This window comes from Cheilinus undulatus, linkage group 4, assembly GCF_018320785.1.
Source record: "Cheilinus undulatus linkage group 4, ASM1832078v1, whole genome shotgun sequence".
Lineage (NCBI taxonomy): Eukaryota > Metazoa > Chordata > Actinopteri > Labriformes > Labridae > Cheilinus > Cheilinus undulatus.
Genome location: NC_054868.1, coordinates 19,148,904 through 19,175,962, shown reverse-complemented (window position 1 = coordinate 19,175,962; position 27,059 = coordinate 19,148,904). Strand labels below are relative to the sequence as shown.

Here is a 27,059-nt window from a genome sequence, read left to right as displayed (position 1 = left end):
AATCACATAATAAACAAATAAACAGATAGACAGACAGATAGATAGATAGATAGATAGATAGATAGATAGATAGATAGATAGATAGATTACACATTTTTCATTCCAGGCTTCTCAAATGCCCTCCCTACCGTGGGCCCAGGTAATCAGTTACCCCAAAACAGCAACACTTACTGATAGAATATTGAGAGCTTGTAGGAGTACAAAAAGAAATTGCAAAAATCAGATTTTAATTAACATTAATTTACTATGCTGCACACACAGTTACACACACAGTCTCTCTCCTTCACTCTGTCTTTTATTATTCTTTTACTTTTTGTAAATAATATTGGAAACGATGGTCAAAAACAATTTTTCAGCTCATCCTGTTTTTCAGTCTCTCTGCTCACCAAGCTAAACCTCTAAAGCTGTGGCTGCCAATATCAACACACACACTCAGTTTTCCCTTTTAAAGCTAGTGGAGAGCTGGAGAGCTGCACTGTTACACTGTCAAAACATGTCTGATGCTGAACAACAAGTGAAGAATGATAAAAGTCTGTTTCTACTTTAATTAGATTTTAATAAACACATAGATGCCTAAAATTACTTGAACTACTATTTTCACATCAAAGACATCTTTGCATTCATGGACCCTCAACACTCTAGAGGGGTCTAAACAAGACAAAGATGCAGTTCAAGCCAGTATCAATGGTCCTAAAAGAGCAGGTGGCAGTGGATGTTTAGTTTTGGTAAATTTCCATCTGTTATCTTGTGATTGCTGTAAGCAATCTCCATGGAAAACGAAACATTTGCATTTTTGGTATGATAGGATAGCTTTAGGGCGTTTAAAATACCAACCACAACCGTTGATGAAAGCCCTTCTTTAAGTACAATAGCAATTTAATCTTGGCTATATAACAGAATCAGTTTAACATTGTTGATTATTTACCTTTTTTGTTTATATATAATTAATATACAAATCATTCATTTATTTCTTCGTTAAAGATCATTGACATTCACCTTCTGCTGGGGGAAAAACTGTTTTGAAGCGGTATAGCTGACGTCACTCTTTAAAATCATTGACGTCAGCCTAAGCCAATCACATGTCTGTCCGTGTTTTGCAAGAGCCAATGAGCTTTTGAACTGTATTGTTTGCGGAAGTTGAGATGCTATCGTTCACACTGCTAGTTCGGTGCAGCTTTTTTCCTCAGAGTCACATTTCGTCCTGTCTCAGATATACATATTTAATACTGATAGATGTCTTGTGTTAGTATGATTCTATACTACAAAAAAAACTTTTAAAAAAATGAGTGTTTTATGACATTATAATTCACATGTTGCCAGCGTGAGCCATTGCTCGTCACCATGAGTCTCCCTCACCATGCTTACAGCCTAGTTTAGCCGCGGTGGTTCTCCAACCCTTTACTGTTTATCGGCTGAATAGTGGCCTAACGGAGGTTTTGTTGAGGAGAGAGGTGGCAGGAATACGAAGACATGAACCCACCGAAGAGGCTCCGCACTGCTGAGGATGAAGTGGAAACACCAACAGAGGGGCGGGAGGAAGAGGAGAGGGGAGCAGTGGATGTGGTTGGTTATAACGTTACTCGACCATCCTTAACTTAAGCCGTAAATTTACTTTATACAACGGAATATACAGACTTGGGTGGAAAGATTAAAAGAATGTTGCACCCATGTAAAAGTAGTGAAAAGAAGTGAAGGGAAATGACTGCAAATCTAATCAAGTAACATTATAAAGTGTTATTGTTGCATTTTGGATTTTCGTACTCTCTAATTCTAAGGGTAATTGACTCCCTGTTTGGATACAGACCTTTATTTTGAAGGAAAATATGAATGTGACGGATCCCCCTTTGTGATCAGGTTTGTCTGTGATTAAGTAATTGCTCTCGATCAGTGCTCTATATGAAAATAATAGCACTCTAATAATGGGTACATTTTACTCACTGGAAGTCTTAGTGCTAAACCAGTGCTGACTGAATTCAGACAGCATGTTGCATGAAGCCTCATCAAAGATCAAATATTTCAGCTATGTAGGAGAAATTAAGTGTAATCACATCAACAATTAAGAATTTTAAGCTGTTTTCTTTATCTTTTATAAAATATTATAAAAAAATAACTGGATGACTTGCCTCCTTACCATTGTTAAAGTTTTTTCCCAGTTTTTCACACAAAAGTGACAACTCTGCTGCACCTTCCCAAATTTTTAAAAATAATTTAGATTAAGGGTATGCACATGTGTTTATAGGTTGCGTTGGCTTTATAATGTCTTTCTGTGTGTCTTGTGTGCTCAGAGTATTGTCATGCCAATGTACAATGCGTCCTGCTGGTTGGATGAATGTCTGCAGGCCATATCAATACAAGACTTCACTGGCACAATGGAGCTCTCTGTCTTTGACGATGCAAGCACTGTAAGTTTTCGTGGTTTTTCATTCACACTTGCCTAATTTGTCTCAGATCTCAGTTAAGATTACTTCTCTGTGTTTGCCCTGTAGGATGACTCCAGAAAAGTAGTGGAGGGTTGGAGGGAGCAGCTGAAGTTGAGGGGGATCTCTGTAGTGATCTCTGGTCACAACTCTGCCCAGCCCAGAGGAGGTGAGTTGGTGCTTCAGCTGGTAGACTTATGTATGAAGTCAAAAAGGGAATACACAAACAAAGGAAATTGATAAAACAATCATGATTTTATGGAGCATGACCCCTAAAGTCTTCATACCACTGCTCATAATCTGAAGTATTAAAGTTAAATCTATACAAATCAGTAAAAAAAAACATCCATTACTTGCTGAGATATTGGCATTCTCTTATTTTTGATGTAGCTCGTAACAGTTTTTGCTCAGGTATCCACAGCTAGTGCTGTCTTTTCTAGATCTTTCTGAAGTGTGTCTATCTTTGAATGCAGAAAAATAATGTTTAAAGCTCAAGATAAAGCTAGCAAGTACATCTAGCAAGTACATTTTGTTTAATATTATGTCAAAATGCCAATAATTCATGCCTCTGATTCCATTTAAAAAAATATTTTGTTTAGATTTCTGCTCTGTACTGTCCACATAAGTTATGATTAAATTTAAGATTCTGTGCAGAGATTTTAGCAGGTCATTAAACAAACTCAAATTGATATTAATGTCTTCATCACCGACAAAAGAACAAGAGACAGTCAGCTAGGGACAGAGTGTTTCTGTAATTGCTTTTAACGTCTGTCGTTGCTGCTGATTTGTGGTCAGAGTTACGCAAGGAATGACACAGCAAGCCACTGAAACAGAATTTCACAGTGACCGATATAGGGATATGTTTTTTTAAGGCTACTTATGTGACTTTTACATGCACATGTCAGGAGATAAGACATACACTATGAAGAAAAGTATTCAGCCTCCTAACTGTTACATATGGTCCCCCTTTTGCAGCTATAACAGCCTTCACCTCTTGGAAGGCTTTCTGCAAGTTTTTGGAGTGTTTCTGTGGGAATTTGTGCCCAATCATTCTGTATTTATTTATGTATGCATTTATGAGGTCAGGCACTGATGGTGGACGTGAATGACTGGTTGCAATCTCTGTTCCAGTTCATCCCAAAGGTGCTCTATTCGTTTGAGATCAGGGCTCCATGCAGGCCAGTCAAATTCCTACACACCAAAGTCATCCAACCATGTCTTTATAGTCCTTGCTTTGTGCACTGGGGCACAGCATGTTGGAATAGAAAAGGACCTTCCCCATAATGCAACAACCTAAAGAAAGTCAAATAGTAAGTAGCCTAAAAAACGATGTATTGCCAGCTACTGTAGCAGAGTCAGCCATACTTCAGTCAATTAGTCAGCTCTTAAATGGTGCTTGTACACTGAAACAAGGACAGTAGCCTAGTTAAACGGCCTGATCGAGCTGTGACTGTAGCTCCACTCAACTGTACGTGTACCTCACTATGATGTATTTTCTCTCTGGGTGGCAAATTAAAAGCTGTTAGATGAGGGCATTAACAAATGCAAGACCACACACAAAAAAACACAGTGCTTTTTTGTCTTTCAGTGGGATATGCGAAGAATAAAGCAGTATCTCAGAGTCGTGGACAATACTTGTGCTTTCAGGATGCGGTAAGTGTGTGTGTTTAACTTCTTTTGTCCAGCTGTTTTTCATAACTCACACAGTAGTGAGTCAAAACTAATACCATCAAATTGGTTTGTCCAAATATACAGGCTGTACATGGACACGCACTCAGCCGCTTAGTGAGTGTTTATCAGAGCTGTCAGAAAACAGGAGTAATGGGGTCAGAGCAGCGTTTGATAGATGTGTGCTTTCATGTGACGGACAGCTCAGCCTTTGAAACACAGATTTAGTGGGGGTTTTAATGGAGGCTAAAATATCAAAACTACAAATCAAAGCCAGCCAAGATCTGACTCTATATTCACGAGTTATAGAATTTGTCAAAGACTCTTCTTTGCCTCTTGATTGTTTCTGAAGTGGAAAGACTCGATGACATTTGATTACTCTCTCTGAAAACACTCAACTTCCTCTGAGTTCTCGTGCATTTGTTTCTCCTCTACTTCTCGAAACTGTTTATATCCGTTCCCCTAATTCCACAGAAACATCTCAGACCTAAATTTAACTCTTTTATTTTTATCACCCTGTTTTGAAACTTCCCTTGCTTTCACTTCAGCTTGTTGGCCACAGAAACAGAGAAATAATGTCTTTTTTTAAGCTCAGGGCAATGAAAAGGATATTGCAACACTTTCTGACTCTATATCCTCATTCTGTCCTTATTTAAGTTAAATTATTTTTGTATATTTTACATTTTGTAAATAATTTAGACAATTTTACTTTATTTTTAATAATCCTTATTCATCCTCTCTTGATACTCACTTCTTTTCTATATAAAATGATGGAGGGACAGAAAGTATCTCACTTTTATTGAGTCAGGATACCTCATGCTATGACAGCAAAGGGGTTTATAAAGAGGCATATGTGTTATCTATTGAATTATTGATACTTTAAATGATATTACATGCTGGAAAATTTGACTCAGATAATTTAAGTAAAACCTTTTTAACCAATCCACTGTGCCCGGTCATCCTAAAGGTTTTGTCTTAATAACTGTGATCTGGTTTTGGCAATCCACTTTGTTGCTCCCGAGGATCATGCAGTCCAGCAGACGTTTATCCTGAATCTTGAACAAAGGAAAAACTGGAACGGATCAACCTGATCCAGGGACAGGTTTTCTAAGGATTCACAAATTCAAATCACCAGGGCTTTAAAGAGGACTTCAAAGTACATATTTTGTCCACAGGGGGCGCCACATTCCACTTAACCTAAAAGATCCTCACAGCTGCTTTAAATAAAAACTGTTTGATGTTCATGTCTGATACTGACAGGTGGAAAGAGAACATAACTACTGTTCTCAAGTAAAAGTACAGGTACTGTGGTTAATATTTACTTAAATAAAAATACAGGCTGGCCAATTAATAAAAAATAGATTAAATTGCAATATGGCCTGTAATTTTCAAATTGCAAATTTATATGAATACATTTTTTATAAATTATAAGTTTAGATTTTATTCCTTTATTGTCATTTTAAAAAGAAAAATACAGTGAATTCAAGGCACAAGGTAAAAAAACGGAGCTTGTATAAAAAAATTAGAATTACAGATGTAACTGGGGCTGCAAGCAGCACTAGAGGATGCTGCTCCTAAATATGGGCAATAAAAATGCACAAACAACTCACATGCACACAGCGCACACATAGTCAGTACCAACATATGTGGTAAATATTAAAAGGATAGTGTGAACATCAAATATTTGAAAAAAAAGTGCAAATATGTGTAAAATATAAAATACTAAGACTAATATTGCACTTATTGTAGCTACAGTCTGGCACATTTAAATGTGCCAGATTGTAGCCATAAGCTAAGTCCCTGACAGATTGATGGTATACGTATTAGTATGTACATCAAGGATGTACATAATAAAAATAAAAAATAAACATAAAATCAGACAACACGCAGAGACCAAATAACAAACAGTATGATATTATCCAAAGACCCACATATAAAAATACAGATGGTGGCTATATGGCTTTGCTTAAAACTGACCAGGAATAAAGTGACCATTGCAGTTAAAGTGTGTAAGGTGTTTAGGTGCATAAGGTAACGCCCGCCTGAGAGCAAGAGTTCAAACAGATGATGGGTGGAATGGGATGAGTCCTTTGAGATTTTTTTTTGTTTCTGGAGGCAGTGGGAGGTGAAGAAGTCTTCAAAGGCAGGTAGGTGTGTTTGTGCACTCTCTAAAGTGTCTTTTTATCAGCTGCAGTGTTGCTGTTATACCAAACAAGGATGCCATAAGTCAGGATACTTTCTACAGGGCAGTGGTAAAAGAACAGCAGCAGATGTTGAGGCAGGTTGATTTTCCCGAGAGCTCTCAGAGTGTAGTCGCTGCTGTGCTTTCCTGATCAGGCAGTGATGGTTGGGTGTCCATATGAGATCCTCCGAAAGATGTATGCCCAGAAACATGGAGGTCAACACCCTTTCCACACTTTAACCATTTAGTTAAAACAACCGTGTAAAATTGATGTACTGTTACATGGATCCAAAAGTTTTCTTAAAAGTGTTCCTGTAATCCAGTCTGAGTCCACCGTCTGCGGGGATGATGATGGGTTTTTTTGGTCCTTTCTTTATTTTTGTCCAAGGTTTTCAGAAACACAAACTGCAGATTTTGTCTGGACAGAAACACATTTTTAAAAACTATGCAATCATAAAAGTTTTAGGTTTTTTTTTATGTTTCTATAGGCCTATAGGCTGGCCTTAAGGTCTTCCTGTTTATGCCCTTGCTTAATTTTTTACCATTGAAATAACATTGCAACTAACAACCCCGTATTGTGTGACAGCCATCCCCATGATGGGGTTGGTTGTCACAATGTGTCAGAGTGTCTTTGATAATTAATTAACTCTTTGTTAAGATAAGTTGGAAAATGATAGTAATACACATTTGAAGCTAACACCTTAAGCTTCAATTTAATGTAGGAATGACTTTTGAAAGATGTACCAGTGATGAGCAGTTTGCAGTAGAGTAAATGTATAACAACCAACCCTGTTCTCCCCTTGCCAAACATTTCTTAAAATATTCGATGAAACTTCATCATGAAACCTCAACAAACCAATAAAAATGTCCCCAAAATTCCATGTAAATTCCTGAATATTTTCTAACAAATTCCCCCAAAAATTTCAAAGCAATATCCCCTCAAATCTCAACACAAATTCCCAAATAAATGTTTTCCCTAAAATTCAATTAAAATGATGGAAATCCCCCCCAAACATTGTGGAAATTTAAAAGGACCCCCCCCCCCCCCAAATCCTCCAAGTATTTCAAGCAAATAACTTTAACTTCATTAGCCATTCAGGACAATTATCTTAAAAATTCTAATAGAAGAAATTATTACAATGTTGTAGGAAAGCCAAAAAGTAATGTCCTGACATGTGCAGGGATTTTCGAGGTTGAAATAAAAGGTATGTTTTTGACATAACTGTTGTTCTCCAGGATGATGTGATGTTGCCACAGAGAGTTCGGCTACAGTATGAAGCATCTCTCCTCAAACCAAACTCTGTAAGTTCCCCTTCAACTATTTGCTTACTCACTTCCTTCCCTCCTTTCACCTTCTCTCCCGCCTGTTGCCATCACTCCCCCTCCCCACCCTCGTACACTTTCTGTGACCATCTGAACAACTTCTCCCTGAAGATCAAAAATATTCATGTTGTTTTTGTGAGAGAGCGTGTGTTTGTGCTTGTGTGTGTGCTTCCATGCAGTTGGCACCCTGAGCAGTGTGGGTATCCGCTGTCGATGCTTTCTGTGGCCTGCTGGGTCAGGGGTTAAAGGCCATGAGTCTGAGGGAAGTGAGGGAGACAGAGTGGAGACAGCAGGCCTGCTGCCATGCATAAACAGCCGGACTCACTCTACTACGGCTGTAATATTTCATGGTCCTGGATTCAGAAAAAAAAAATGGGCAAAGTTTTAGTCCTGTATTATCTCCTCCATTATATCAGGCTCTATGCTTATATTGATCTCTTGTCGAGGAACATGGATGCCTAAAAATTAAGATATGCCCATCCGAGATATACTAAAGCAAACCCCTGTTTTTTTTCTTAACTTTATGAAATGGAGGATTTAAGAAAATAATTGAGTTCAAGCCTACTTTTTTATTACTTATCATTGAAGCAGAAATACAGTAAAATAATTATAATTGTAGAAATTTTGTACTAAAATGCCTAACTAAACATGAATGCTCCTATTTTATATAATTTTTAGTCTGTCGTGCTGTTCTTTTGGTCTATCTAATTAATGCATTGGTGATGGACAACAATTATTCTCTGCCATCAGCTGTGCTTACTGTTGAGCAAATGCCCCATTTTACAGATGAATCCAACCCCTTAATGTGGCCTCACTAGACATTTCCAAATCATAGAGACACATTGCTCAGCTCCACCAATCTGTTTGTTTACTTCTTGATTTGAATTTAGGACCCGTTCAAATAAAGACCTGCATGCTATTAGGTGAACTTACTAAATAGTAAACCACCATTTTGATTTCAAAGATGTTTATCACATAATGAGATAGAAAAGCTCTCTGAGGTGTCCTTCCTGGCTAGAACTGCAAGTGATTTCAGAGTACGTAGCTTGCAGCTAGCCTTGCATAGTTTATGGATTGGCCAAATTCCACATCTGTCATCAGGCAGATCCAGCTTGCAAAGCTTCAGTCTGAAATGTTTGTTACTGGTCAGAGGATGAACCAACTAATCAGCATCATTTGAGGAGAACTTGGCTGTAGCTACAGGTGGGGTTTAGTTTTACTGCAAGTCTGTAAACAATGACTGCTGGTGAAAATATTAGCTTGGATGTAGCTATAGCGGCAGTCTTATCAGAACGGGACAGCATTTCTTTATTGAAAGAAGAGCAAAGAACTGCACTTCAGTTTTTCTTGGCAGAACTTTTTTTTCGTTCTACTGACCAGAACAGCGGTAACAGCTGCATGTCGAGCTTGCATTTATAGACGACACAAATAAAAAGTCCCCACACCAGGGATCTCCCATATCAGGCTTTTATTCGCAATGATTTTAATTAAAGATTGATAGGGGAGCTCCTTGGTGTGCAGACTTTTTCTCCTTGTCATCTACTTTGTTTTTTGATCCAGCGCCCTATCCACTGATGTGCATGTTCCACCTTTGATTTTTCTAAGCTTGCATTTATATCCTGGAAAGCATCAAGCAGGGCCAGCACATGTTCCTGCAGTTTCTGTGCCTGCAAGGAAAGCCAGAGGCTAGGAGAGAAGCAGAAAAAAACAGAGCAGAACAGGCATCAGTGACAACAGAATGACACTGGTTAATCAGAAGCAGAATAAAGGAGGAGCTGGGGTGGAGGAAGGTTGCAAAAAGGGGTTTGCAGATGGAGCAGCAAAGAGGAGGCAGACTAGAGCAGCTTAAATAAGGCAGCATGCATGTGATCAGCCAATAGCGTGCTTAGAAGCAGGCTGTCAGCTGATTAGGGTTTGTGTGAGATCAGCCGATCTCAATTATATGACAGCGGCTGACTCAGTGGCCTTCCTGAAATACCACTATATGCTTGATTTGATTATTTGTACCCTTTTTTTTTTTTGAAATAGTATGATCAAAACTTTAAGTGATGTTTGCAGCAAACTTCATTCTAGGAAATCACAAAACTTAAATTCTTTACATTTTTATTAAACAATAATTTTTCATGGAAATTAACTTGTTTGTTTCCCCTGCAGCTGATAGGCTGTAAAGTACAGAGGCTTCCAGAAGGATCTACTGAGCGTTACACTCGTTGGATCAACACAATCACACAGGAGCAGCTCATCACACAGGTATAAGCCTGCAACCTGGTAAAATATGAGTGTTTCTGCACTCATACTGTGAATCCATTTGTGTCAGGGAGGTCATGTGCCAGGCAGAAGCCTGAGCAGATAGAAACAGGATGCATACCTGTCATCTGCAGTTTCCACGGAAATGTGGCGGTGGTCTTTACAGAGGACACAGCATCAACCTGACCTCTGTGATCATGTCTCTCCCTCCAGAGGAAACAGGTCAAACTGCCAGCTGTGTGGTGAACAAGCTGATAGGGGAAACTGTTGGCAATGGAAAAGAAAGAAAATAGTTCTGCAGACTGTATCAACTGATCCTGCAGTAAATATTTTAGTTTAGAGAGACATTCACTGACAGTGAAGTATATTTAAGCAAACCTCATTTCTTTAGCTCTGTATGAATGAATCCCTTTGTCTTCCACTTCAAAACTAAACAATTGAAAAATTCATGGAGGGCCAGGAGGAAATAGTTTAGGGTGGCAGTGACTCAGTATTGCGTAATGCTCACAATAGATAAAACATAAATGTTCTTTATAATTAACATTGCATCTGGTCTGTTTAAATCTTCAAGTGTGTCGGTACGAACATGAACCTAAAAAACAATTAATTAAACCTTCTTTAAGTTTGTTGTCTAGACCCAATGATGTCTTACTGAGGCAAGTTAACTAAATCTCTGTTGAAAATAAAAAACATCATGTTATAAAAGCCCCAAAATGTCTGGGTTTGATCCCAAAAATGATAGGGCTTCTCTACACACAAAAAAAAGGTGATATATGAGGACAAGAATTAAGCTCGCTTTTTTCTTTTAGTTATGAAAATGTTTGTCTTTCCACCAAACAACAGAAAAGAATAATTTGTGGTGCTGATAAGAACTCAGATTGATAAGGAAATTTGGATTGAAAATGTGACTCATTTAGCTGCTTTTCTCTGGTGAGTAATGTTGTTTAAGGGCCTGTGTCCACAGCTAGCTTTTTTAGTGCTGGCAGTACAGAAAACCACATTTTCAGACCTCTTCTCACCAGTAACATTGTTTTAGAATTGCTTTGTGCTTCATATTTCTGTATTTCAAGGAAATATCATATAAAGACATGCAGACAATGTAATGCAATTCTGTCCTGACAGCAGCTGCAGAAAACTATTCTCGAAAAAAGATGAAGAAAGATGAGTCAGATTTATTTCAGTAAGTGTGGCAGATAACAGTTGACGCTGAGGGTATTTTTTCTGCCCAGGTCACTGAACATTCAGAACACTGGACTACATTGGTTTTGAATTGAACATAAACACTGACAGTGCTAAAAAAAATCTGGCTATAGACACAGGCCCTAAAGAATGTGGTACAGTGTTAATTTTTCCAACTAAAACTATGACTAAAAATGTTCATCAAAAGCCTTTTTTTCCATGAGAAAGACTAAACCCAAAATAGATCTTTGATGACTAAAACTGACTAATAGTCAGTTAATTTTTCATCAATATGACTAAAACAGGAACAAAATTCACTTTAGTCTTTGTCAGACATTCAAAATCCATGATAGTTCTGCACAATGGGTTAATCTGTTAAAATATAGTACAATGCATCTGGTAAGTTTTCATATTTACTTTTAATGTTTACTCAAACAACAAGTGTATAGTCCCAATTCTGCTAATTTGATTTATAGTGTTTTTTCTAACTTAATGTGATTTAAAATGACAAATCTGAACTTTTTACATTTTCAGCAAATTACAACAACATCGCAAAGAAACTGAAATATGTTGCAGTAATACTGAATACCAGGAGAACATTTTAGAAAGGTTTATAAGTATCAGAAACTAAATACTGCCTAATCTCAATGTAGGATGGCATAACCCAGGGGCGTCCGTTTTAGGCCCGGGGGCTGAATGTGGCCCACGGTCCATTTGAACAGTCTGAATCCAGAATTCAGTCACATTTAGATCTCAGTGTTTTCCCATGTCTACAGCAACCATATTCCAACATATCTAGAGTGTTATACACAAATTTTATTACTATAATTTTGTTACAAAATATGAATTAAATGATCAACAACTGGATTAAATATTAACTAAACTAACAAAGGAAATAAATAAACCAAAAACATAGTGCAACGAGGAATCACTGTGCTGGGGATCAGAGCAGCAGAGCAGAGCTGCAGCAGCACGAGCAGAGCAGGGTAGAGCACAGAGAGCGTGATGATTAACCCTAGCCTTATACACCTTGGGAATGGCCAGATCCACCCAGGTGTGGCAAACCTCACCTACAAACCTGCAGGGAAGACAGACAGACACTAGTACATGGGCAACACACACATAACACTACAGCAGACCCTAGAGACAGGAGGCCGTCACAGCAGGGAAAAACATAGTACCAATAATATTCCAGGGGCCGAGCCTATGGCAGCTAGGGCCAAGCAGGGCCCCCTGAAATCTGATTGGCATCCCCAAAAAGCTGGCAATGATTGTCTATTCGCCTTGTCAGACATTAAATCATTAGTTAATTAGTTCAGGCAGGCCATGGAGTCATTCTGTGACCAGATCAGCTGATGTAATTCAAGCTGACAGCCAGCGGATTTGCTCTAAACACACTACTGGCCAATCCCTCTCATGCTGCTTTATTAAACTGCTCTTGCATAGCCATGCTCTGCCGTGCTCTCTGCAAGTTTCTCTTGCAGCCCTCCTCCACCCCAGCTCCTCTTTCATTCTGATGTAATCAGTGTCATTCAGGTATCATTGATGCCTGTTCTGCTCTGGAGTTTTTGCTGCTTCTCTCCTTGCCTTATGCTTTCCTTATCAGCGTAGGAAGGGCAGGATCGTGTGCTGTTCCTGCTTGATGCTCTCCATGAAGGCACATGGGAGGGGAGGGAGATCCCAGAACAGCCACACCCCAAACATAAATAACAGCAATAATGGCAAATAATGAATTATTTATAGCCATAAATCATGTGTGTTTCTTGACAAAGATCCTGACTGAACAAGCCATTTAGGCATACTCAGTCACTTAGCATATCTTAACCTATATTACATTGGTTTTACAACATTTTATACATTGTGGATATCAAAGTGGCCCCAGCACCCTTATATATTCCTGTATGTGCCCCTCAGTGGAAAAAGTTCGGACACCCCTGGCGTAACCCAACCAGAAAGCACTATCACATCAACACAAAGAGTTTAGCATCCTTAACTGATACTTCAGTATTATGAAATGAATATTCTATACTAATACTATGCTTTTTTAATGCTGTTACACATTAGGAGAAACTATTACCACTTGTCAGTTAGTGGAAATTTTTGCATACCACATTTACAGCTCACATGTTGACACCTGATTAAACAGTAACATTAATCACTGAATGCTAGCAGAGCCGGTCAAGAATAATGAAACCACTGGCTGCTTTTCTATTTATGTAGAAATGGAAGAACACTGTTGCTGTCTGAGCAAAACACACTGTCACCTAGGCTACAAGATGACCTGGACCCAGTCTCTTTAACACACACGGTCTGCGTAACTCCTTAGCAGACATTCCAGGATATTCATGTGATATTAAGTTTCATGGAGCATGAGAGTGAGATCATGCATTGATTCTGCAGGCTTAAAAACAGCTCCTTTCTCCTTTACTTTCTCTTTCTTCACTTTATCTCCCTAAACTTTAAGGTTTCTGGGGAAAGAAACAGGATCTAACCGAGTTAAACTGGAGATTTACTCCAAATGCTGCTGGTTTAACGTGATCCAGAGCTGGACCCTGGGTGTTCATCTGTTGGTCATTAGATATGGTTATCCTAAACCTTTTCTACTCCGCCGACTCACTCTCTGTCCCCTGCTTTCCCAGAACTCATTTGTATTCCTCTTATTCATGCTTTTGGCCACAGCTCACATCTGCAAGAAATGTTGCAACATCACAGCAGAAAGTGGAGGAGTTTTACATAGGTGAACACAAACACAACTTCCACACACACACAGACTTGCTAGATTCTGTCCAGCTGTTCATCAGGCTGAATCCAGATGTTTTTCACAGTTTTCATCTGTGATTCATTTCAATTTAACACAGTAGTTATCTGCTTCAGCTTTGAATGGTCACGCACACATATGCACATGTAAACACACAACACAACGTTCTTGGACAGAGGAGCACTTTAACCTGGAATGACCTTGTGATTCAACGGCATTATTGCACAAAACACAAAGAAGAAGGGGGAGAAGACAAAAGGTTCAGAACAACGGTTGATTAACGGCTAACAGGCATTAATCAAAGATTTAAAAAAATAGAACTGTGGAAGCCATAAAAAAGTTCTTGTATGTTAAAGATGTTGCGGTTAGAGCAAGAAGGAGAGGCCAAAACAAGCTCATTAGTCATCAGTGTGCCCTTCCCCTGCACACTTCAGGAAGCCCACCCCTCTGTAAGAGAGCACATGTGGCTGCACTCTAACCTATTTTGTTTGCAGGATTAGAATTTAACTTTTGCAGACACCTTCCCCGTGCTGAAAGCCAAGTGGGAAATTTCCCTGAGCTGTCTGCCAAATCCTGCACAGGCTTTATCTGATATGGGTGTTACATCCTCAAAGAAACCATGTTTGGTTTTAAAGGAGAGCTAGTCGAAGAAGTTTTCTCCATAGTGTGTGTGCAGGTTTGTTTGAGAAAATTGTTAGGGCCTGATTTCATAACTTTTTAACTGGGGCAGCACCCTGGGATGCCTTCTGGTGTAGTCAGGGCTGCCTTCAAATGGTTATAATTCAACCAAGAATTACCATGAATATGCAGGTCATTTGGTATCCTAGCATAAACAATCGCAATTGTCTCGTATGCCCTTTGATGGATGAATAGGCTTACTGAACAAGAATCATGCCCCACGTGATTGTGCCATCAAAAGTAACTTTATCATATAGCACCTGTATAAACTAAGGTTTACAAAGTGCTTTGATAATAGGCAGAATCACAAATAAGACATAACATCACAACATAAACACAAAAGGAAATATGAAAAAACCCTAACAACCCATGAAAAACTCAGCCAGCATTGTTGCCCCAACATCAAAATAACCCAGCAGACACATTATAAAAAATCAGAAAGACATAATAAAAACCAAGAAACTGTCTCATAGGTTTACACAACCATTTTGTTAGAATAAAGGCAAAGGGTGCATTATGTCCAATATGGTGATATTTCCAAACTCCTTTTAGGATTATACCAATATCTACACACTTTTTGTGTCTTCAGTGCAAAGAGAGGTTAAGTCAAGCAGGAAAGTTGACAGCCTGGTAGTTGTTTTGCACTTGGGGCTTCATTCAAATGTTCAGGACTCATGGTGGGCCTCCTTGAGTGTGTGGTGAGCCAACCACTTGTACCTGAGAGTACAGTTGCACATTTTTCAGTTGAAGGCATATATATGATTTATAGTGCTAATATTTATAGATGAGAGATGTTTGTTTTTATTGATACTGGGGTGACTTGAGATTGCTCTCATTTTATCAAACAATCAGTCAATCAATCAAGCTATCTCAAGACACTTTACAAAGAGGACAGGCCTAGACCGTACTCTTTTGTGGTCTATTTTAATAGACCAGTGTTAAACATTAATGACCCTGTAAAATTAAATCCCAAATTTGTGTCGTAACACACTTGAAATGTAGGAATATTGTTACTAAACTTGTGAAAACACTGAGATCTGTGTGACTGAGTTTTGGATTTAGACCATTAGAATTTTTTTATCCCTTTCTTTTGCAGGGTTTAATTTGGCAGGGCAAATATGTTGACTGGCCACGTCAGCGGTCCACAAAATGGGGAATTACCCTGCCCCTCTAATGCAACGATATAAAATCACCGAGCAGTTCATCTCAGTACAGTAAGCCAATGTCACTGCCTTTATTGAAAGTTAACAGCCTGTTAAATGCTGTTTTTTGTTCATTGTGAGGTCAGTTTCTCAAATACATATACCTGTCACAGTGGTCTATGGATCATTTAAAGCATCATTACAGAGGGATTTGAGCCAAAACAGACATCTCTGCTCTGGCCCAGAGCCAGGTGGCTGCATTCTGATCTTAGTTCAACATAAGGTCAAGGGGCAGGCTAAAAGCTGGAGTGCTCATTTAGTTTTTACTTGAACTAGATGCAGCAAGTGTAAGTGAGTAAGCAAGTGTAAAAGCAAACCCGGGGAGGGGAGGGGGCAGCAATCACACCATGGCAGGGTTCGAAACAATCAGGGCTAGTGTGAAAGCACCCTTAACTTTACTTAACTCAGCAAATGAGAGATGAGGAAAACCTGAAGTGTTAAATATAGGATGAGAAAATGAATCTGAGACTTTATAGCTCTACACTGTCATGACATAAATGTGATTGTTTCTCTGGTGGCTGACAGCTCCAGCAGAGCAGAAAGATGATTCCTCCATTCAGGTTGTAACATTTTTTTTAATTTGAGAGGATTTTATTTCTCATGAGTGGGTGTGGCCACACCATACTAGAGCAGATTTTACTGCCTAATTTTTCATGATTTTAAGCTTAAGTTTTTTAACTTAGAGATGTTTTGACTAAAATTTAACCTGGTGGTTCATAACACTGGCCTGTCATACAACAAACCTAAATACAGATTTTTAATTACTCTACAGAGTCTGTAATATTTTATTAAATACTATACACCATTATAAGAATGCATTGATCACCATGAGCACAGCAGTATTAAGTCCCGTTACAGTGGGAACATAAACTTTCCCTCTAAGGGCAGGACTGTGAAGCAGACCAGACTCATGTTGACTGCGCTTGAGAAGGGTGCCTTGAATGAAAAAACGCAGAGAAATTCTGTGATATATGACATATGATACTGTAAAGTACTACATGACATGCCATGATACTATGCTATACAATACGATGTCATATGAAAGACTACAACATGATCCAGTACAGTGTTGTGCAATTTGGATTTGGTGCATGTAAACATCTCCATGGCACATCTAAGTAATTAACCCTGAACAACCTTGTACAGTTTGACAGAATTGAGGAAATGTACTATGACCAATGCATCCAAATTGTGATCTCTTCTTATGTCTCAGGTGTACACTTCTCACGGGCCCACAGTCATCATGCCAACATGGTTCTGCTCAAGGAGCTGGTTTCTGAAAGTTGGACCATTTGATGAAGGAGGCAAGGTGAGTCTGCTCTCAAACTGTCCCCAAAGCCTTACCATGCGGTGTTGTTTCTTTCCATTTGCCTAATATGTTGGCTCCACATGTCGAGTAAAAGCATCACCAAGTTAGTCTCCCTCTTCTGTCCATGTTCATTTTAAAGTCAGTTTAAAATCTGTTATCTGTACCCAGATAAGATTTGTACAAGGATGGAATGAGGCCTGCAGTTGTTTTCCATTGCCACGTGCCCCTTTGATTAGTGGGTTAGATCAACAGTCTGTCTTCATGTTCCTACAAGGACAGCCAAGTGAATGGTTATACTTAAGGGAACAGAAAAAAATGGCAGCAAGGAAAGTTGAAACTAGCTTAGCTTTATAAGCTGTTTGTGGCAAAGGCTTAATTAAGACCAGTGGGATTTTTCCCAGTAACTGTAAGACAAACTAGTTATAGACCTTGGCTTGTAGTAATGTTATTCCCCGATTTGCTGGTAATGTGAGGAGTTTATAGGTAGAACCTCATGGAAAAAGCCTACCAAAGACTAAAACATTTTTTAAATTGTTACCATTTGTTGCAAACATATCCAGGAAATGGACTACAAGTGTCGTGTTCTTAGTGTCAAGCCACTCCTGAACCACAAACATCCTCAGCGTCTTTACTTGGGCTAAGGAGAAAAAGAACCGGACTGTTGCTCAGTGATCCAAAGCCCTCTTTTCAGATGAAAGAACATTGTCTTTTTAATTTGGAAATCAACGTCCCAGAGTCTGGAGGAAGATCAGATAGTCAAAAAGTCCAAGGTGCTTGTGATCCAGTGTGAAGTTTCCACAGTCATTGGTTGTTTGGGTTGTCTTATCATCTGCTGGTGTTGGTCCACTGTGCTTTATTAAGCCCAGAGTCAGTGCTGTCAGCCATCTACCAAGATATTTTAGAGCACTTCATGCTTCCATCTGCTGAGAAGCTTTATTGAGATACTGATTTATTTTTTCAGCAGGACTTGGCACCTGCCCACAGTGAAGCCAAAACTATCATAAACTGGTTTGATGACCATGGTATTTCTGTGTTTGATTGACCAGCCAACTCACCTGAACTAAACCCCATATGGAATCTTTGGGGAAATGTCAAGAGGAAGATGAGAGACACCAGGCTCAACAATACAGATGAGCTACCATCAAACTACCTGGGCTGCACAACACCCCAGTAGTGCCGCAGATTGATTGCCCCCATGCTGAACCCCCACGTTGAATTGATGCAGTAGTTCATGCATAAGGAGCCTTGACACTCTGTGTGTGATGAATCTAGAGTAAAATGCACCTGTATACTCTAAAAAATAACATTTGGGGAGAAGAAAAACACTTTTGATGCCTAGGAAAAACAAGCTAAAACGCCCTTCTCCAGTGCCGTCATTATTCAACATCTGCAACAGTTATTTCACACTTTACTTCCTCCTGTGTAGGGAGTCCCTGAGGACCTACTCTTCTTCTACCAAAGTCTTCGCCAAGGAGGGGGCGTGGCCAGAGTGGATGAGTGCCTGCTGGTGTACCGTTACCACGAGAAGGCTGCAACACACTCTGTGACTGAGTCAGTCTCATCGTCAGCAACACACACACACACACCCATAGTTGGACACAGTGTTGATCCTCCACCTACTCACAGCTGCTGACAGGCATCCCAGATTCTCTCAAGGCTCAATATAAGGCTCGTCACACATAAATATGCTACAAATGCACGCAACATTTACACAGAAGCAGGTTTCATATTCTTGAGAATTTTGGAAAATGTTTTTGGAATTCCAGACACTTTCCCAGCATACAAATCAGGAATCTGAAGCTGTTTTCTTCTCCAAGGAATGTTTTTGTGTGTGCGTGTGTTACATAGGATCTGACACCCCTGCTGTGGTCTGTTTTTCAGCAGGGTCATGAAGTGAGTGCAGGTGTGTGTGCCTTTAAGTGTAAAACACGCCACAGAAGAAGGTCTTTCCTGCCCCCTCCTCCTCCCCTCACACCTCCCGTCCTTTCATCCCCTCTTCCTGTTATCCCTTCTTCCTTCCTCCTTCCTTCCTTCCCCCCTGCATACATCCACATCTCGTATATCTGCCTGTGTTGACGCACTCTTTCACCCGTCATCCTCTTCTCTGTTTTCATCTATCATCTGCCTATTTTTGGATGTCTATTTCAAGCTCGTCTTGCCTACTTTCCACTCTCCCCCACTTCTTGTCACCCCTACACATCCACAGCTCACCTACTTCCTCAAATAAAACCATTATCTCCCTGCTGCCTCTCACACGGGAGTTGTGAGAGTGAGTTAAAGAGGTGTGAAGGTAAAAATGGTGGTAGAAAGTAACTGAGGAGAGGCATTCTTATCACAGAACTTAATGTAAATGGAAGTAGGGTGGGCAGTATCCTTTCTTTTATACCCTAAAACCTTCCCAAAACTTTCCTGTGATGCAATTATGCAAATACGATTCAAATTAACAAATATTTGATTTTTAGTTTTGCAGTCATTTTTTTGGTAGAGCTACTTCTCCTGTCGGTTAACATCACTGACATCAGTCTCACACATGTGTGATAATTAGTTTGCCAGGTGAGCCCTCATTAATGGGAAACTATATAAGGAGATTGTTCCACATTATTAAGCAAGTCTCAGGTTTCAAGCAATATGGGAAAAAAGAAAGATCTTTCTGCAGATGAAAAGTGTGAAATAGTGCAGTATCTTGCAAAAGGTATGAGCACACTGGATAGTTCACAAAAAATTAAGAGAGATCATTATACTTTGAACAGATTTGTGTGTGATTCAGAGCACAGACGGGTTCTTTCTGATAACAGCGTGTTAGGGAATGTTTCTTTAAGGCAAATTCATCATACTAAGAGAGCAGCTGGGGAAAAATCCACTGGTAAGTAGCAAACAGGTAATTGGATCTGCTGGTGAGTCCCAAGGACCTGTTGATGCAGGATCCTACAGAGGCTTGTTGATGTATGTAGAGCTGTATTCCAGCCACCCATAACCAATACCCACAAAGAGAAATTATTGCAGTGGGCTCATAGATATATGAAGACTAATTTTCAAACAGTTTTATAGACTGATGAATGTGGTGCTACACTGGATAGTTGCTGGATGGCCACCATGTCCCAACAAGGCTTCAAAGCCAGCAAGGAGGAGGCGGAGGGATGTTTTGGGCTGGAATAAAAAAAAGTGAGCCAGTAGGCCCCTTTAAGGTGCCTGAAGGTGTCAAATTACCTCAACAGAATATGTGGAGTCCCTAACTGCCCATTTCCTGCCATGGTATGAAAAGACAAACCATGCCTTATGAAGTAAAATCATTTTCATGCAACACACACTGAGGCCTTGGCTGCAATAGGCATAAAGGGAGAAAAAATCATGGTGTGGCCACCATCACCCCCTGACCTCAACCCTATTGACAATCTGTGAGGCATCCTTAAAAAGAAGCTCTGTGAGGGTTGATGGGAGTTTACTTCAACAACGCAGCTCTCGAAGGCTATTCCAGCATCCTCAGAGGAAATACAGGCAGAAACTAAACATGGACGTATGAGTTCAATGGCTGAGAGAGTTGTTAAGGTGATATCTAAGAAAGACTCCTGTGTTAATATGGAACTTGGTCTGTAAAGATGTTTTTTATTTAAATAGTGTATAAGAAGAATACCTCCTAATGCAAAAAATGAAAAAAGATTTTCAGTGTTCAAACCTTTAGAAACTATTGCATGCTTTAAAGCTCTGTTTTGCACAATGATTTGGAAGATTGCATTGAAGTTATTTAAAAAAAAAGAAAAAGCCATTTTCATCATTGGTAATTTTGTCAACATCGAGATTACAGTGTAATTTTTGATGAATGAAAAATTGTATTGGCAGCCAATTATTTAGACTATTTGGGAAAAATGAACAAAAACAGAATATCATAATAATTTGGAGCACAGTGGAAAGGAAGGCCGTAAATGTTATTTATTTTTGAATTGTTAATCAGTGATGAGCCTGTTCAGCTGTGAGTTCAGTGAGGCTGATGGAAAGCTTAAAATGAAGAAACACACTACTTCAATGCCCATAATAACCAACAAGTACCTTTTAAGTTCAGGTGAAAATCCTATGCAAAGAGTTAACATATGATTAGATGTTTGTAAAAACATTTAATGGTTTTTATTGTGCCTGATGTTGCAGCTACAACAACATGAGACATTTGTTAAGAATAAGGTCTGGTCATTTCCCATCACTGATCACCCTCAGAAAGAGGAATTAACATGTTTTCAAACTTACTTTTCACATTACGACCAGCATGCTGCACAAATGATCGAGTCCTTTTGATTCCTTGACCCTGGACTGACAAATTAGGCCAACATCTTTAGCAGGAGTACTGTTATCATTTTTATAACATCTTCACACACAGGCAACACTGCTGCCAGAAACAGACTTGCATTCTTTGGGCGTTTATTATAAACATGCGCTCATCACACAGCACCACCTTCATGATGGCAATTAAGGCAGCATCATGGCTATTTTTAAATACCCAGGATATGGTATTATGATATTACCCCTCATTCCTTAATTGAAGTTTATTCTCTAGCTGTGGATGGGAATATGTACAAGAGTGTGTGAAAGTGTGTTTGCCTTTTTGATCTGTGAGGTATTAGGGGGATGAAGTCTCCAGCATTTGTATACAGATACAGTTTATAGGAAATTACTGCCATGTTTCTGCCATGTCTTACAATCAAAGCCTGTACTGAGATTCTGCAGAGACCACCCATGCTCCACCGTGGTGGTGGGTTTTGGTTTGTTTGTCATATGAGGCCCGGTGTTAGACCAAGAGAGACGCTCACATCAAAAGACGAGAGCGAAGAGCCTCCTGTGAACGCGTCTGCATCATTACTCAAGACCAGTGTTTGTGTGTCTTGTGTGTGTGTGTGTGTGTGTGTGTGAGGGAGGGAAGGCTGGTAGGAAGAGGTTAAGAGCATGACTAGTGCATAAAAGCATAGAGAGTAAAATTATGTGTTAATGTGTGTGCACAGCTATGTGTTTAAGTCAAAGTGCAGGGTTGAGGAAATGTTCCTTTTATGCACAGTTTAATTTAACACTCAATAGAAAGCTTGTAGATCATCAAATACAGTCCCACTATCTTTATTCTTTATTTTCTACCCAGTTGTGCTAATTGCTTATATCTGGTACCTGTGTTAGATTAGAAACACTAGATGAACTAGACATTTGGAAGGCATATGTACAGTGTCAGGATCTCCAAAAAAGTCTCGTGGACTCATATCACCAAATAAACAGGAAGTTTGCTATTTTGGTATTTTCCAGTAAACAATACTGGTTAAAATCAAACATTTCCAGGCTTCAGTCTGGGATTAACTACTCCTACTAAATGAATTCAAACCCTGTGTGATATTTTGTGTAGAAATAAAAAAGATCTTGTAGAAAAAAAAAGAAAAAACACTGAAAATATAGTGCTAAAGGGGCATGGCTCTGGCACCTCCTTTAAGTTTGATGCTTTGCCATGTGACAGGAAGTTACTGTTATTCTAACATACAGGGTGAAACCTACCTAAAACTGTACTTGTGTGATTAAACACCACTTCTTTAAAGGAACCCTGCATGATAAGACATGTTTACCTTATTGGATTGGCATTTGTGTCTCTTATATGTAAATTACACAAAAACACACACCACACATGCACATTTTAAACTGCCATGTTTTTAGTCCACACTGCATCCAGGTAGTGTGACATCATCTGGCCCATTGCTCTTCAGCCAATACTCTCACTAAGTCCCTATGCAGAAGTCGCACATCAAATCTTAATAATGTGAATCTTTTTGCACTGTTTGTGCAAAAAAATTTTATAAATAATATTTTTTTAAAAAAGGTTAAATAAAAGCTCTTATGTAATAGTGCAAAACATTCAATTATTCTCTTACTCATCTACTATCAAAGTAGCCCTTAGTTGTAGCCCTGTTAGTAAGTCGGTTCACTGTAATGTAATCATTTATCCACTGGAGAACTATAATGTCTGAAAAAACGTAAAAATTATGTTAGCTTTTAATTTTCTAACTTAGGGCTATATCTTCAAATGTGTAAGAAGTTTTTACTTTGCATGTTTTTAGTCACATTGTTTAATCAATGTCAGGCTTTCTCATCTTCAAAGAATTACTTAGAACTAAGTTGCCTTGCTCACTTTTTAATGTTAAGTTTTTTTTACTGAGTGAAACACTTCCAGAATGTGATCTGGAAGTGTCCAAATGCCTGCCAAATTCCATCATCTGAGAATGACTGTGCTGCGGGGGCTGAATTTGCCACTGAGCCATTTAGCCACACCCACAACAAAAAGTCAGTGAAACAGATACAGTGCAACACTTCAAACCAGAAAAAATCCCAGCTTGTAAGTTTTACATTATGCAGGGCTTTGTAAGGCCTCAACAAAGATGGGAAATGGGATATCAAAGCAGTAGTTTATGCTCTCCGTTGTTTTTTTATACACCAAAGCCTGGGTTTTAAATTTCAAACCAATAAAAAGTATCACAAGGATGCTGATAATGACTATTCAGGTTTAAATTATTTTAAATATACTGTTTTTTTTGTTTTTTTTTTTTGTTTTTGTAATTTCCAGGAAAGTGGTGATTTTAATGAGCTTCAATGAGTTTCAATAACACTGTCAATTTTGCTGTGTATTTTACTTTTTATAGAAGTGTGACTTACCTAAACAACCTGGCTGGAGGTATATTCCTTTGTCGCTGGCAATAAAGAAATTTGATATTCTAATGTACAGCTCCTCAGTAGCTACTCAGTACTTTAAGTTAACTTTCCTTTGTTTCCAGGGAAACTATTTGGAAGTTGAGGGTGGACTTCCTGCAGGAGAGAGTTCTTAGCCAATGGGAGAGCTTCACCGTATGGAACGCAGGGAAACAGGGACGCAAGCTGTACCGCAGTCTAAGCCCAAGCAGTCAGAAGAAGGTACTCAACTCAAGCTTTGTATTTGAATGAAAGCTCATCATCTCCTTCCTCTGTCAGTGTGGACCAGCTTTCATTTCCATTTGTTTTATCTATCAGGTGAAGGCTTTCTGTGATGTTGATGAAAACAAGATTGAGAAAGGATTTTACACATATGAAGAATCCAAGGTGAGATCAAATACTATGCAGTTACAGTATTTTTCTGTGGAAGCGGGGTAAATTACCTTAACTTACAAAGTTCTCTAAAAGAGGGCATAAAGTGTAAAAGCATATCATTCGATGACATATACTTTCATATGTTTCCTTTTATTATATCATGTTATATTGTATCATCTGATCGTAGCATATCAAATGATATCAAATCATATCATTGTGTTTAGTACTGTATCATATCATATTTCAAAGCTTTGAGTCAAATGATTGTCAACCCACCACTTCTGTAAAGTGCTGATAAACAATGATGTGTCTTCTCTGTGTCTTCTATGTTAATCACTCCAGCAAAGACCGAAGCCTAAAATTCCAATCCTGCACTACAAGGACGCCTCGGCCCCTTTCATTATCTGCGTCAAACTGGTGAGCAGAACGCTTGTTTGTGTTGTATGTTCTGTTGTTTCTGACCGCCTGTCCCTCAGGTCCGTAATCTAAGTTAACGACATAATGACTGAGGGCGTGTGCATGGCACAGGACATAACACACACTCACAGAAGGCTGTCAGGAAATGGGCAGAGACAGCAGCCTGATCTTTGATCACATGAGGCTTGTGCAAACATCAGATGTTTTTGGCCACTTGTCAGTTTTGATCATTTGTTTTACCCACTGTTAGTATTTAAATCTATTGCTCAACCACCACCTAAGATCATTGTATCTTTTTAATAACTGTTTCATAAAATGCACAAATACACACATATAAAGGATCTGGGAGCCAAATCACTAATTGCCTATTTACCACGTATCCAGACCCAGACATCAAATCTAGAGTGACCCCTCCTACGGGTGCTACTAATTGCTCAATTATGGGAATTAGGCAACGTAATCAAATTCAGAGGAAAAGCAGACCTGGACTCCATCCCTCTGTCTCTTTTCCTCTTTCTCTCTTTCGTTCTTGATGACTCAATCACTTACACACATGAACACCTGGACTCAATCAAGAGGTTTTTTTATATCCAGATGTTGACATTTTATTACAACAAATACACATTTAATTTAAACTTTTGTACTTTTCTGTGGATAAACCAGAAATACTGCTGCTGAGTGTGAATGTCTTTGGCCTGTTCATAACTTTTGACTTCACTTCGACAGAACAACTTAAAAGAAAAACAACTAATGCTTTTTTTCCACAAATTTTACCCACATGGGTTCTGTTTCATTGTTTTGTTTGTAGGACATGACGGGAGGCGTTCTGGAGGAGAATTTGAACTCTCTTCAGCTGAAGGAAGGAAAAGACTTCTACCATTTCAACTGACTGCTTAGAGCAATGGATGGGGGAAAAGCAGAGGGTCACTGGAATATTCACTCACAGATACTGAAATATAAGAAGATGATAAGAGGGAATGAGTGAGCTGAACACTTTGATGGTTAAAATAGGAGATTTCAAATCCTAATATTTTACGTTTAACATGATGCCATGGGAGCTCTTCCCCACTTTTTCCTATCAATGTGTCAAGCCAAGCTAACTGGACTGACTGCGGTTCCTTTGAATTATAAAACAGTTTTTTCTAATCAAGTATTCTGAATTGACAAGAGGTGGTCCGTGAGTGCTGATATGGAGTTCAACATCACTGGGGCTTTTCTACAGTGTGTATCGCTCCACCTCAGCAAAGTTTTCTGCAGTTATGTAGCAGGTGGAGTTTTTCCTGATCAGTTTAGCTGGTGCTGTTGAATCACCAAACAGATTCTTGTTGGATTATAATTTAAATAATAAAGATAAATACACATTAAAGTCAAAACCAACAAAACATTGTCTTTATAGTTTTTATTCTAATTAAATCATCACAGATGCTGCTGTCTCTCTGCTTGGCAGGTGCAGTGCTTTTCATTAATCAGTAAGAAGCATCAAGTGTCCACTATTCCTGTTTTCACTGACCTGTGAAAATCATTTTAAATGTTGTTGACCCATCGGTCCGGTTGCCCTGTTCCTTATTTTTATATGTGGGAGTTGGCAACATGTCCATGCATAGCCTTTAAAATGTATTATCATCAGTAACATCCACAACCCCCCTTGCTTTCTCATCCAGAGGCTTTTTAAAAACAGCTGGAGAAGATGAGAGGGAGAAGAAGCGGATGGGTCTCGCTTCTCTGCTTATCTTGCAACAGGTGCAAACTGTTCTTCTTGTGTTCGGTTATGCCTGTTTCTTCCTTGTCTTCCCCAGTTTTTTAATAGCGGTTAGCAAACACTACTGCCATTGTCATAACATTACTGCCTCTTACATTGGCAGATAAATCCCTGTCACATTCTTAAATGTTGTTCAATTTTTTTAATGGTTTGGACGTATTTGTTGTGTGACTATATGCACTGAACCATGACCCCCGAACAGTGATGGTTCAGATGGATACAATTGCTGTTACACCCTTAGCTGATACCAATATGTAACTTTTTAGACTAAAATCTGCCGATAATATTGTGCATCACTAGCCTAGACAGCAGTAGAATAATCTCAAGGAATTCTGCCCTGGCATTTTAAGCAGCTTTAGATATGGAAATTGTACCCATGAAAAGATACGTCACATTATTTTATCTTACACCACTGCACGGGACAAAGCTAATATCAGATGTCCCGTCCTTTCTTGATTCCAAATGGTCAGTGAAGAAAAAAAGTGGCGTAGAGCATGGTGGTGTTCCAGAGTTGAACTTTTTCTACTGAAAGCGCTATGAGACACTGGCACTGATGACATTCTTGTACTCATGGTTTTGACTGTGTACTGAAAACGCTGAACTACATTAGTTTTGTATTGAAAGAGGGCGCTGCCAGTCTTTGATATGCTGGCTGTAGAGCTGTTGTATTTAGCAATATCACTCTTGAGGTTGTGATGTTGTCTTGGAGCACTGTTGTGTTTAGCTTCAACAACCAAAACAGGGCAGGGCCGTTATTCAGTACATCACTCCCTCTTGTGCAATATTGCTCAACTAAGTGACAGTTATCAGAGTGGTGTCTATCATTTGTTTTTTTTTTTCCTAAAA

At 39.0% G+C, this 27,059-nt stretch overlaps 1 protein-coding gene across 1 annotated transcript; it reads left to right on the top strand.

The window, feature by feature from the left end:
- The first annotated feature begins 1,152 nt into the window (after positions 1–1,152).
- b3gntl1 (UDP-GlcNAc:betaGal beta-1,3-N-acetylglucosaminyltransferase-like 1) lies at positions 1,153–27,059 on the top strand. Its single transcript, XM_041784195.1, has 12 exons — positions 1,153–1,563; positions 2,286–2,402; positions 2,487–2,586; positions 4,006–4,070; positions 7,504–7,569; positions 9,745–9,840; positions 16,868–16,963; positions 18,390–18,514; positions 23,749–23,884; positions 23,981–24,049; positions 24,380–24,454; positions 25,263–27,059. The coding sequence occupies exons 1-12, from the start codon at positions 1,471–1,473 to the stop codon at positions 25,341–25,343; spliced, it is 1,119 nt and encodes a 372-aa protein (XP_041640129.1). The 5' UTR covers positions 1,153–1,470; the 3' UTR covers positions 25,344–27,059.